We start from the raw sequence: 13,968 nt of genomic DNA, 5'->3' as shown, positions 1-13,968 counted from the left end.
ATATAGGTGGCCTGGATTCTTTGCTGAAGATCCTTCTGATAGCTTCCCTTTCTTTAGTGAAATGTATTCTTTGATTGAGTTTAGGAACTCCTGTCTTGACAATTCATTTTGGCACTTTCCTTTCTGGGCTGCTCTGCCTCACAAGTTGCTTTATATGGAGGAGCAGTTGCCTGAGGAAGATATGAAGCCATTTACCACCAAGCAGCATGTCTCAAAACATGACATAACAATAGTGAAGAATGACCATCAAGCACTGCTAAAAAGTCATAAATCATTTCTTGAGGAGGTATAAGTTCTTAGAATAGATAAGAGTCTCAAAGATTCTTCCTATGGTGCATGCAGACAAGTCTCATGGCATATAATGTTCTTTAATATTCCCCTGAGGAATGATTTGGGAAGTTGAACAATGCAAACCAGCAGTGTCACTGTCTACATGCTCACTTTTCAGAAGATGCAGTGAGTGCACATTATTAACTGAAAAGCTGTGGTGAGGCTGACAACAGGTGAGACATGATATTCATTGGCACTGAAAAACTGCTGCAGCATGCATGACATTTTAATTTATTACTTCTTTACTACTAACTCTATTCCCAGTTCATTTCACAGACAGTATCCACATATGCTGCTAAATGTACCTGCAGAATTATATAAATGCACAACACATAGCTGAAAGGATAAGACCTCATAAAAATTGAGGTGTGTGAAAACAAAGTTCACTAGAGATATGGGTGAAATACATGTACACAAATGTGTGAAATATGTTACCCTAGATTGGTTGCAGTCAAACTTGGTACACATGTAACTTACTATCTGAAAAGAAATACTGTGGGATAAGAGCCATCAACCTCTTATTGGGGTGGAAGTGATGGGCAGAGATGAGTGGAGGAGGAAGATATGAAGACACACAGAAAGGGAAGGAGGAGATGGGCACAGATAGAGGGGTGGAGATGGTCAGAGAGAGGGAGAGGAGAAAATGAATAGAGAGAGGGGAGTACGAGAGGGACAGAGATAGGTGGAGGAGGAGTTGGACAGAGATAAGCAGAGGGAGGAGGAGATGGACAGAGAGAGGGACGAGAACAACTGAGAGAGAAGGGTAGAAGGAGATAGACAGAGAGAGTGAGGAGGAGGAGGTGATGATGTTTGGTTTGTGGGGTGGTCAACTGTGCCGTCATCAGTGCCGTACAAAGTCCCAATTTTTTCACAGTCCAATTTTTACACGATCCAATCTAGCCACTGTCATAAATGATGATGATGATGAAATGATGAGAACAATACAAACATCCAATCCCTGGGCTGAGAAAATCCCCATCACAGCCTGGAATCGAACCCGGGACCCCGTGATCCAGAGGCAGCAATGCTAGCCATTAGACCATGAGCTGCGGACAGGAAGGAGGAGATGGGCTACTAGAAGGCTGGGATAAATACTTGATCAGGCAATGCTGGGTACTCAGCTACTGTATCTACACAATAGCCACATAAAATTTTAGTGTTAAATATATTTTGCCTCAACATGCTGTTAAGATTACAAAATTGTATTTGTGCTTATAACCCTGTCCTATATTCAGATGGCACTGCCTTCCAAAGTATGTTAATTTAATAACCAAACAGTTTTCTACTTCGTGATCTGTTTTACAAATGGTTAAAATGGCTCTGAGCACTGTGGGACTTAACATCTGAGGTCATCAGTCCCCGATCTGTTTTACAAGTCTACAAAGTTAGTACATTGTTTGTCCAAAGTTCAGCTCATATGACACAGTTTTTATGTATTACAGATGTATACTTATAAAACTCCTGTATGTTCATAGCCATTTCTACTCATTTTGAAAGTGATCCAATACTGTGTCAGCTGTGCTGCTCAGTTCAGCCCATCTGTCAGCAACACACAAAATTTCTTTGATGTCATTATATTCATATCGCAACTGTCAACAGTTTTTATTGTTGATGTGCTTGGGGGAGCCTCTCTCCTCACATGACCACTTGCTGTCTTGATGAAGGTGGATGTGATGCAGATATACAGGGAATGGGCTGTGGTCAGTCAAGAAATGAACCAATGCCTCCTTTATGTGGTTAGTAGAAATCTATCTCCATTTCATATCGTTACGAATTACACTGGTGTCCAAATGTAGGCAACAAATCACTATTTCCCCATTCTGTGTCTAATCCATGATATAATCATACAAACTGTCAACATACATCAGTACAATCATGTTCTGCATGGAGGATGGCATTTCAATCAATGGACAACCCTGCCAGTGATGATGTCAGGGCACCTATCAAACAGGATAGTGTTTGCTGGGTAGTCCCACATCCACAGCTGCTCTGTATACAGTCACAGACGGTGCAGTATGACACAAAGAAGACACCTACAAGAAACTTTGTGGTGGAAGGCTATAGGAACAGGACAGTCGCAACCTGATGTGGTCCAATTGCTTAATGTGAATCGTTCTGTTGTTCCTTGGATGTGGTGACATTTTATAGTGACAAAAGCTAAAGACTAAACTTGTTTGGAATGTCATCAGCATTCTGCATCATCTAGTCCATAGTCTGTTTGAGATATCTAACTTTGCTAATATTGTTCATATGTTTGGAAGCCCTTTTTACCTTTGCATTCATGGTTTTGTATTTTGCAGGACACACAGGGCATCCGTGTTTTGAAAATCCTTCTGTTTGTGTCCTACTTCATCATAGACAGAGTACTCCTGTTTGTGTAGCCTACAGAGTTTTAAGGAATGTCAAAAGTCACAGCAATTGAAGCACTTTGTTACTGACACAAAGTTCTGTATACTTAGTGCATGGAAGTTTATGGAGACCCATTCTTGGTTAAGGAGCTGGCTTTGCGCCCTTGGGCTTATCTCAATAATGTTATTTTCCACTCCTCTGTCCCTGGGACTTGTCTTGAATCTCAATCTATCTTCATTTTGGATGTCCTTGCTAGAAAGGATTTCACTCAAATTGAGCTCATACATTTCCTCCAGGAAGTCATTGGCACATTGTAAATTGCCATTGGGGAACACCTCCTTTTCAATTCTTCACAACAAATTTCTTTCAAACATGCTATTTATTTACATGATTCTCTGGCAGTCTTCCTTTGAGTATGTCTCCATAATCACAATGTGTGCTGGTAAATTGCCATTAGGGGACACCTCCTTTTCAATTCTTCACAACAAATTTCTTTCAAACAGGCTATTTATTTACATGATTCTCTGGCAGTCTTCCTTTGAGTTTGTCTCCATAATCACAATGTGTGCTGGTAATCTAACTGTCTTTATCTTGTCAAAGAATTATCACTTTGGTAAGTGTATCCTTTATAGGTTTTTTTTTTTTCATTCCCATTAACAAATAGCATCATGGCTTTTTTGGCCTTGACATTTGCTATTTTTGAACCATCCTATGTTTCCTTGACATGACCCCCCCCCCCTCCCCCCACAGCCACCACAGCTGCAAATGACACAGTTTGTCTTTACATCATTCACATGCAACTTTTCATTTTCTTCTCTGAGATGCTGGGCTTCACAACATGGCATTTTCAGCATTCCTATATGTTCCTTGTCTTGAAATGACTTCTGCTTCAATGATTTGTTGCTTTCCTTTAACACATCTATCTCTTCTGTCAATTTTGTGTCCTTTCTAATTGCTGTTTTGATTTATTTTTTTTAAATCTTAGCAATTCTTTGTGAGGGAGACATTAACATGTCCTTCATGGTTACATTTTTCCCTACTGTGGTGGTATCCTAGTATTTTCCTTAGAACCAGTGTCTATCATGGGGGAGGTACCATTCTCTTTGCCATTTCCCCTCACTTTGGGTTGTGCTCTTCATCAATATTTTCATTTCTGTTTCCACTGACTCCTAAAGGAGGTTCACACTGTGGCTCCATGTATTGCCAAAGAGACTCCAAAACTCACAGACACTGTCAGCACATTCGCATTTAATGCCTACAAGTCCGCATACTTCAGTACAGAGATGGAACTAAACACAGATCAGCAGTCAGACCCACGCATCCCAGCTACTACAGATTCATGGAACAGTGGGAGCCATGTTTGAACCACATGCCCTATATAGTGTAGTAACGACTAATTCCTATGAATATACCCCTTAGTGCATTTGCTATCTTGCTTAAGCTTCAAAGATATGTGATGGTTAATGAACCATTATGGTATTTTGGGGCATATGATAAGAGAATTCAGTCTCAGCTGTAACCATGAGACAGTGAACAAACCAAAACACCCTGTTTTACCCTTTCTTGTGGAGATGTCATGCCACATCATCTTGACAAGTTTGAAAGCAATGGACAGAAGCCCATGTCTAACTAAATGTTTGAGTCAGACCATTAGACATGCTAAGATAGCACACACAGATGTTAATGAACTGGGTTCAGCCCCTAGTCCATCACAAAGTAAAAACTTTTCATATTTAATCAACATTTATTTGAGCATTTTTCACTTATATTTCCTAAACATTTTGTCACACTTTTGTATAGTCATGTCAATATGGTACACAGCATTTATGATTTCTTTCTGCATCTTCTATCAGGTCAATTTAATAAATACCCTTAACATTGAAATAGCATGCTAGAATATTTGTCACTTATCTTACATGCAGTTTCCTTAGCACATGCACTGAACTTCCCAAAATCTGCAATCCCCTTTTCTCCCTAACACATATGTTTCTTACTTATACTTTATTTGGTACTGATGTGATTGTTTCATTTTCTTCGGTATGACCTGAGGTTTTTAAGTTACATGAAATGCTGGATAAATTATGATTAATGCTATAGCCTGAAACATCATGTTTTTTTCTTGTTCTTTGCATAACCATTCGTTTGTATGAATCTGAGGTGACCTAAACCTGCTGAAAATGCTGTCCAAGTAGTTTGGTATATCCTCACAGTCATGCAGCAATATTACTTTCAAGTAAACATCATCATGGTGAACAATATGTGTGTGCTAATGGCCTTGTAAGACAAATCATTTATGGATACTGAGAGCATTAACGATTCCATCACACTTCTATGGGGTAAGCCAAACATTACATTAATCTGTGTTAAACATTCATCATTCACTATAAAATAACTGATCCTTCTTGTTTTTCTTCTTCTTCTTCTTCTTCTTCTTCTTCTTCTTCTGGGTTTCAGGGACTACACAGCTGCTGTTTTAACTTCACAATTCTATCTACCTCCTATGTGGTCACTGTACATTCCTCTCACCTACTAGAATGTATTTCATTACAAGTTTAGGTATGAGCATTTGTAACAGTCTCTGAATGGTGCTACTTAAGTGAGGTGGGACATTTCTATCTTTTATTGGCTTCCTTTGGAAAAATTTCTCTAAAATATTTTTATGATGTGTCTGCATTTTGGTCACAATATTTCTATGTTTGTCATATTTGAACTAAATGATCACATTAACACAGCCTTGGAAAATGCCTCCACACACTAATATAGCTCAGTAACAACATATAATACATACATTAGAGTCTTCTGCAAGTTCCTGTGACCTTCCAAATCTAATGGGTCCATCCAGTCATCGGCAGCAGTATTCATCTTACTGAAACAGACAAAGAATACTCAAGTTTGAAAGACACTTATCATAGTGCACATGACTTTACTCAGCATTATTGTATGCATTTTATACCTAGTAAGCAAAACCTAGTAAAAAATCATTTATAATACAAAAATGCCAGGTACTGCAAAAACAATGACATTAATTTCTAATTTTAAGTTTTTGTTGGACTACACCAAAATATTCTAACAATAAGCAGGGAGAGGAGGAGAGGGCCAGGGGAACAAGCTCCGCCTCTAGAAGCCAATATCTGTTTTCGAGCTTCCATAAAATAAAAATGTGTTTGACAGAGGTAATGACCAGTTAAATACTTTGTGTTATCAAAACTGAGATTGCTGTTTGTATTCACAAGTCAAACAATTGTCTCATCACTTATTTTCAAAACAATCATGATCAATATAGGACAACAGTACACACCACAGTGACAGAACAGCTCAGCTAGGATGCAGTCACCACCTACAATCAGTATCCTATATTGTTGGCAACAATCATCCACAAACCATTACAGCACAAAGCCTCCCAACTGCTGTTGAGTGCTACCAATCAGAACTAGGTAGTCTACGCGTCAAGTTATAGTACTCACTTAGTAATGTGTTTGTGAAAATGAGTGCACCTTAACACAGAAAAATATACCACTTCCATGGTGAGTGGCAAGAACAGTTTTTTTGTTACAATGCATAAAGATAGGTGTACACATTTGATATGTGGCTCTAACTTAATACCTAAGAAGTGAAGTATGGAACCTCATTCTGGAACAGTTCACAAAGATTTAGAAGAAGAAGCAGCTGTGGACAGTGAGCTGAGAAAGAAGAAACTTTCTAGTCTTAAAAGTAAAGTAGTTTTTTGTAAAGCCTGCAAAGAGTATTTAATCAAACATAGCATCATTTCATGTATCAGAAATACTGATCAAATATGCAAAATAATTTTAACAATGGCACAGTAGTTATGCAATTCTTTCTTGGGTCCTTGTTTTCCACATTTAACAACAAATCAGAGGAAACATCAGCCATTTGAAACATGCCTCTGTCAAGAGCTACTATAACAATGAAAGTGGAATTAGTGGTAGAAAATATAAAAGGTCAACTGATAGCAGATTTGCAGTCCTGCTTGCAACCTTGAAATATATCACACGAACAGAAGATGGTTGGTTGGTTGGTTGGTTGGTTTGTGGGGGTTAAAGGGACCAGACTGCTACGGTCATCGGTCCCTTTTTCCAAATACTAAGAACACCCACAGAGAATGAAAACGATCAACCGACGTTAAGACAGACGACACAGAACAAGAGAAACGTAGACAAAGACCAGACAAGACGAACTAAAATCACACAGAGTGACAGTGGTTGGCTGACCATACAAACAAAAAGGGATAAGCCAACCACCAAGAAACACATTAAAAATCAGACAAATCGTAGGCCAGAGGCCAGAATCAACACAAAAACTCACACACTTACATTAAGCGATAAAATCCTCCTGCCCGAATAAAACACAGAACTATGTCCACTATGGAAGAGTCGTCAGATAAAAGTGCAGAGAGCGTATCAGGCAGCGCAAAAGTCTGCCTGAGAACAGTTAAAAGGGCGCACTCCAACAGAATATGGACCACCGTCAAGGACGCCCCACAACGACAAAGAGGGGGATCCTCACGACACAGTAAATACCTGTGCGTGAGTAGGGTGTGGCCAATGCGGAGCCGACAAAGGACGACTGAATCCCTGCAGTTGGTTCGCATGGATGACTGCCACACAGTAGTCGTCTCCTTGATACGGCGGAGTTTGTTTGGCACAGGCAGGTTGCGCCAATCAGTGTCCCATAAATCGAAAACTTTGCAGCGTAATAGTGCCCGCAAATCAGTCGCCGGGAGGCCAATCTCCAAAGATGGTGCACTAGTGGCCTCTTTCGCCAGGCGGTCAACAGTTTCATTTCTGGGTATCCCAACATGGCCCGGGGTCCAAACAAAGACCACAGATCTGCCACAATGGGCAAGAGTATGCAGGGACTCCTGGATAGCCATCACCAGACGAGAACGAGGGAAACACTGGTCGAGAGCTCGTAAACCGCTCAGGGAATCGCTACAGATAACGAAGGACTCACCTGAGCAGGAGCGGATATACTCTAGGGCACGAAAGATGGCGACCAGCTCAGCAGTGTAAACACTGCAGCCAGCCGGCAACGAACGTTGTTCAGAATAGTCCCCTAGAGTTAGTGCATAACCGACACGACCAGCAACCATCGAACCATCGGATTAGACAACACCAGAGCCCTGATACGTGGCTAGGATGGAATAAAAGCTGCGTCGGAAGGCCACTGGAGGGACTGAGTCCTTCGGGCCCTGTGCCAAGTCCAGCCAAAGGCAAGGGCGAGGCACACACCATGGGGGTGTACGCAGAGGGGCCCGGAAAGGAGGTGGTACAGGGAAACACCCAAGCCCGCAGAGAAGCTGTTTGACGCGTACGGCGATCGGACAACCCGACCGGGGCCGACGTTCTGGCAGACAGACGACTGACTGTGGGAACAGGACACGATAATTCGGATGCCCGGGCAAGCTAAAAACATGGGCAGAATAAGCAGCCAGTAATTGTTGGCGTTGTAACCGCAGTGGAGGGACACCTGCCTCCACAAGTATGCTATCCACAGGGCTGGTCCGGAAGGCACCAGCGGCAAGGCGTATCCCGCTGTGGAGGATTGGGTCCAGCAGCCGCAATGCAGATGGGGACGCTGAGCCATATGCCAGACTCCCATAGTCCAGACGGGACTGGCTCAACGCCTGGTAAAGCCGTAGGAGAGTAGATCGGTCGGCGCCCCACCTGGTGTGGCTCAGGCATCGCAGAGCATTTAGATGCCGCCAACACGCCTGTTTAAGCTGCCGAATATGGGGCAGCCAAGTCAACCGGGCATCAAAAACCACCCCCTAAAACCTATGTAACTCCACCACTGTAAGATGTTCGCCGTCAAGATAAAAGCCGCGGCTCCGGGTGAACAGTGCGTCGCCGGCAGAAATGCATAACGCAGGTCTTGGCTGCTGAAAACTGAAAACCATGTGCTACAGCCCAATACTGCGCCTTGCAGATTGCACCCTGTAGCTGACGTTCAGCAGCTGCAATGCCAATAGAGCTGTAGTAAAGGCAGAAGTCGTCAGCATACAGGGAAGCAGAGACAGAATTTCCCATGGCCGCAGTGAGCCCGTTAATGGCTATTAAAAACAGACAGACAGAACAGAACCCTGTGGCACACCATTCTCCTGGACTTGGGAGGCACTATATGAGGCCGCGACGTGCACGCGGAAGGTACGATACGACAGAAAATTGCGGATATAGATCGGCAGAGAGCCCCGAAGGCCCCATCCATGAAGCGTAGAAAAGATGTGATGACGCCATGTCGTATCATACGCCTTCCGCATGTCGAAAAAGACAGCGACCAGATGCTGACGGCGAGCAAAGGCAGTACGGATGGCCGACTCCAGGCTCACCAGATTGTCGGCGGCGGAGCGGCCTTTACGGAACCCACCCTGAGACGGAGCCAGAAGGCCCCGAGACTCCAGGACCCAATTCAAGTGCCAGCTCACCATCCGTTCAAGCAACTTGCAAAGAACGTTGGTGAGGCTAATGGGACGGTAGCTGTCCACCTCCAAAGGGTTCTTCCCCGGTTTCAGAATGGGGACAACAAGACATTCCCGCCATTGCGACGGAAACTCACCCTCGACCCAAATGTGGTTGTAAAGGTTGAGGAGGCGTCGCTGGCAGTCCACTGAAAGGTGTTTCAGCATCTGAGAGTGGATGCTACCTGGGCCAGGAGCGGTATCAGGACAAGCGGCGAGGGCACTGCGGAATTCCCACTCACTGAATGGAACATTGTACAATTCAGGATGGTGGGTGCGAAAAGAAAGACTCCGACATTCTATCCGCTCTTTAGTGGAGCGGAAGCCCAAGGGGTAGTTGGCAGAAGCGGAATTCAGAGCAAAGTGCTCTGCCAAGCAGTTTGCAATGACGTCGGAGTCAGTACAAACTGCTCCATTCAGTGAGAGCACAGGGATGCTGACAGGGGTCCGATAGCCATAGAGGCGGCGAATCGTGGCCCAGACCTGTGATGGGGTGACATGGAGGCCAATGGTGGACACATACCGCTTCCAGCACTCCTGCTTGCGTTGGCGGATAATGCGGCGGGCTTGAGCACGCAGCCGTTTGAAGGCGATAAGGTGTTCAATTGAGGGATGTCGCTTGTAACGCTGGAGCGCCCGCCGGCGAGCTTTAATCACTTCAGCGAGCTCAGGCGACCACCAAGGCACAGTCCGCCGCCGAGGGGACCCAGAAGAACGGGGAATGGCAGATTCGGCAGCAGTAACGATGCCGGTGGTGACTGATTGAACCACTGCATCAATGTCATCGGTAGAGAGAGGCTCAATAGCGGCGGTGGAGGAGAAAAAGTCCCAGTCAGCCTTATTCAGAGCCCATCTGCTAGGGCGCCCAGAAGACTGACGCTGTGGCAGTGACAGAAAGATCTGAAAGTGGTCACTACCACACAGGTCGTCATGCACTCCCCATTGGACAGAGGGTAAGAGGCTAGGGCTACAGATCGAAAGGTCAATGGCGGAGTATGTGCCATGCGCCACACTGAAGTGTGTGAAGGCACCATCATTTAATATCGAGAGATCGATCTGTGCCAATAAATGCTCAACGATGGCGCCTCGACCTGTTGCCACCGACCCACCCCACAGATGGTTATGGGCGTTAAAGTCGCCCAGTAACAAGAAAGGTGGCGGCAACTGGGCTATCAGAGCAGCCAGGACATGCTGCGCGATATCATCGTCCGGTGGAAGGTAAAGACTGCAGACGGTAACAGCCTGTGGCATCCACACCCGAACAGCGACAGCCTCTAAAGGTGTTTGGAGAGGTACAGACTCGCTGTGAAATGAGTTCAGGACATATATGCAGACGCCACCAGACACCCTTTCATAAGCTGCCCGGTTCTTATAATAACCCCAGTAGCCACAGATGGTGGGGGTTTGCATTGCCGGAAACCAAGTTTCCTGCAGAGCAATGCAGAAGAAAGGGTGAAGGCTGATAAGTTGGCGGAGCTCAGCTAGATGGTGGAAGAAACCGCTACAGTTCCACTGGAGGATGGTGTTGTCCATGGCTGAGAAAGGCGTGATGGGACTGGGAAGGGAGATTACGCCGCTGGGTCACCTGCTGCCTCCGATTTAGCGCCTGTGATAGTGCTTTCCATGGCGTCTGATGGACCGGCGAGATCGAGGACCTCAGCGGACGCCAGAATCTCCACCGCATCCTCAGACGCAGAGCCGGAAGATTGCGGTGGGATGGCTGCCACCGCAAGTTCCTTGGGCTGAGAGCTCTTCTTGGGTTTCTCACGCCATTCCTTGGGTCGCACCGACTGGGAGGGCTTCACCGAATGAGTCTCCGGGACGGAGGAGGATCGTGAAGCCCTACGACCAGCTGATGGTGGGCACTTGCGCCACTGTCGGTCGTCAGCCTTCTCGCTGTTGGAAGCGTGGGAAGCGAGGGACCCAAGGGACCCCTTGTGAGCTTGAGAAGCCGAAGAAGTTGGACACTTCTCTGGCTTAGAAGTGGGGACGGACGTCCCCGATGGGTAGGATGGTGTTGCTCCTGAGGTAGGTGGCGCAGGAGCAACCCGATGGGTAGAGCCCCCCACTGGCGAGGGGGCAGGAGGAGTTGTACTACTCGTTGATCCGGCCACAATTGGAGAACCAGACGGGGCTAGCACAGGTGTTGTAGCAGCAGCGTAGGAAGATGTCATTCTCACAGGATGGAGTCGGTCGTATTTCCTTTTGGCCTCAGTATAGGTTAGTCGGTCCACGGTCTTGTATTCCATGATTTTACGCTCTTTCTGGAAAATTCGGCAGTCTGGCAAGCGAGGTGAATGGTGCTCCCCGCAGTTGACACAGATGGGAGGCGGGGTACATGGAGTATTGGGATGTGATGGGCGTCCGCAATCTCGACATGTGAGGCTGGAAGTGCAGCGAGAAGACTTATGGCCGAACTTCCAGCACTTAAAGCACCGCATCGGGGGAGGGATATAGGGCTTAACGTCACATTGGTAGACCATCACCTTGACCTTTTCCGGTAATGTATCCCCTTCGAAGGCCAAGATGAAGGCACCGGTAGCAATCTGATTTTCCTTCGGACTCCGATGAACGCGCCGGACGAAATGTACACCCCGACACTCTAAATTGTCGTGCAGCTCTTCATCAGACTGCAAAAGAAGATCCCTATGGTAAATAACTCCCTGGACCATATTTAAACTCTTATGGGGTGTGATCGTAACGGCAACGTCCCCCAACTTGTCACAAGTGAGTAACCGTCGTGACTGGGCAGAGGATGCCGTTTGTATCAGGACTGACCCAGAGCGCATTTTTGACAAGCCCTCCACCTCCCCAAACTTGTCCTCTAAATGCTCGACGAAGAACTGAGACTTTGTGGAGAGAAAAGACTCCCCATCAGCCCTCATACAAACTAAGAAGCGGGGCGAGTAACTGCTACTGCCATCCTGAGACTTACGTTCTTCCCACGGTGTGGCCAGGGAGGGGAACATTTTTGGATCATACTTCTGAGCGTTAAACTGAGCCCGAGAACGCTTAGAGACTGCTGGCGGCTGGCCACCAGCAAGAGACGATGTACCACGCTTCATTGCGGGTCATCCGACCTGATGCCACCTACTCCGACCAAGGGCCCTCCCCACGGGCGCCACCCAGCCACGGCAAGAGCCACCTGGTAGGATGGCCGTTGCCAGGAGTCCCGATACCCCAGGAGGATGGGCATCTACTCCTTGGCATACGTGGGGAGTTAACGGCGCAGGCATCAGTAGAGCGATCCCTGTGTTGTCAGGGGGCTACAACCAACAGGGTACATGGCGGCCCCACCACAACGGACTGGCTACCGTGCTGGACGTTAGGTAACATGTGGTCGATGGTCGCCGTCGGTGCAGAAAGAGGCACTGCACAGTGCAAGGTGTAATCTGCGCGCAGAAACAGAGTCATGCCCAAGAGATGGAGAGCGGACAGGACTGCAGTTCAACGGTGTATAAGCTGGCGAAAGGTCTGATCGCAAGATGGACACAATGCACCAAGTAAGGCGCCCTTCCCCAATCGGCTCACTCTTCGGAAAATTTTGAGAGATGGAGGTCAAACCCAACAGGGGACCATTATATAAGGCCGAAAAGTTAGAGACTCCTTTTAGTCACCTCTTACGACAGGCAGGAATACCGCGGGCCTATTCTAACCCCCAAACCCGCAGGGGGGGAACAGAAGATGTTTACAATGCATTCAAATTCTTCATTTCTGAATATGATTTGCCAATTCAGAAACTTGCATCTATTACTACTGATGGAGTGCCTTGCATGATAGGCAACACAAAGGTTTTGTTACCTTGTGTCCAAACAACAAATCTTTCCTGTCTTTCTTTAAGTATCTTTGTACTCATCAGAAAGCATTTTATGGAAATATTTTGAAAATGGCACATGTTATATTACTCTCACAAAAATTGTGATTTCAATTCGCTCACAATCACTGCAGAGAAAAAATCTTACAGCACTGTTACAAGAATTGAACAGCTAATGCACACTGATGTTCGATTGATGAGTACAGGTATGCTTCTAAACAGATTTAAAGAACTTCTGTCAATGATAAAATCTTTTGTGTCTGAAAGAGAGGAAGATTACTCACTACTGAATGATTTGAGTTGGTTGTAGGATGTGACATCTGTAACTGATATAACAGTTAAACTAAATGAGTTAAATGAAGAATTCCAAGGAAAAAACTAACAGTCATAACTCTTTATGTCTTCTATAAAATGTTTCATGTGAAAACTTGACATTTTGATAGCATAGTTACAGAAAATAAAAATGTGAAACACTTTTCTCAAATTTGATCAGAACTGTTGGATCAACAAACATCACTGGATCAAGAAGCTGCAAAGAAGTATTGAACTAACCTGCAAGCACTGAAGACAGAGACTGAAAATGATTTTCAGATTTCAAGTAAATGGAATCTGTTCTAGCTTTTATAGCTCAGCCCTCCCAAAATGTGGATGTGGAAGATATTTCAAGTACAACGGCATTCAATACATAATGCAATATTTCTTTTTCTGGAAGCAGGTTGGTTTGATTTGGGATTCCAATAACCATATTATTCCCCGCTCTTTTGGGTACAAAACCTATTTTTCAACATAATATCTGTTCAATGTGGTGGTCTTACACCCTGCTGCCACCTCTGAATTAGCTCCAGTTTTTGGTGCTTGAAGTATAAATAGCACTGGATGGGAAATTGCTGAAATAACAGTCTGCCTCAACCTGCAGTGACATCATCAAATCAGAAGAAGAAAACAAAGTGATTTAAAACCTCTAGAAACCTGAATCAAAACAAGCAAACCATAAGATACA

General features: G+C 45.2%; 1 protein-coding gene across 5 annotated transcripts in view; it reads right to left on the bottom strand.

Annotated features, from left to right (window-relative positions):
* LOC126298959 (uncharacterized) overlaps positions 1-13,968 on the bottom strand; it is a 152,211-nt gene that overhangs the window by 82,968 nt on the left and 55,275 nt on the right. For all 5 annotated transcript variants that reach the window (XM_049990580.1, XM_049990577.1, XM_049990579.1 and 2 more), the window contains one exon: positions 5,468-5,545. In XM_049990580.1, the coding sequence (XP_049846537.1) occupies positions 5,468-5,545 (78 nt within the window). The remainder of the gene's footprint in view (positions 1-5,467; positions 5,546-13,968) is intronic.

The sequence above is a fragment of the Schistocerca gregaria genome, chromosome X (assembly GCF_023897955.1).
Source record: "Schistocerca gregaria isolate iqSchGreg1 chromosome X, iqSchGreg1.2, whole genome shotgun sequence".
Taxonomy (NCBI): domain Eukaryota; kingdom Metazoa; phylum Arthropoda; class Insecta; order Orthoptera; family Acrididae; genus Schistocerca; species Schistocerca gregaria.
This window is presented reverse-complemented; position numbering and strand designations above follow the sequence as displayed.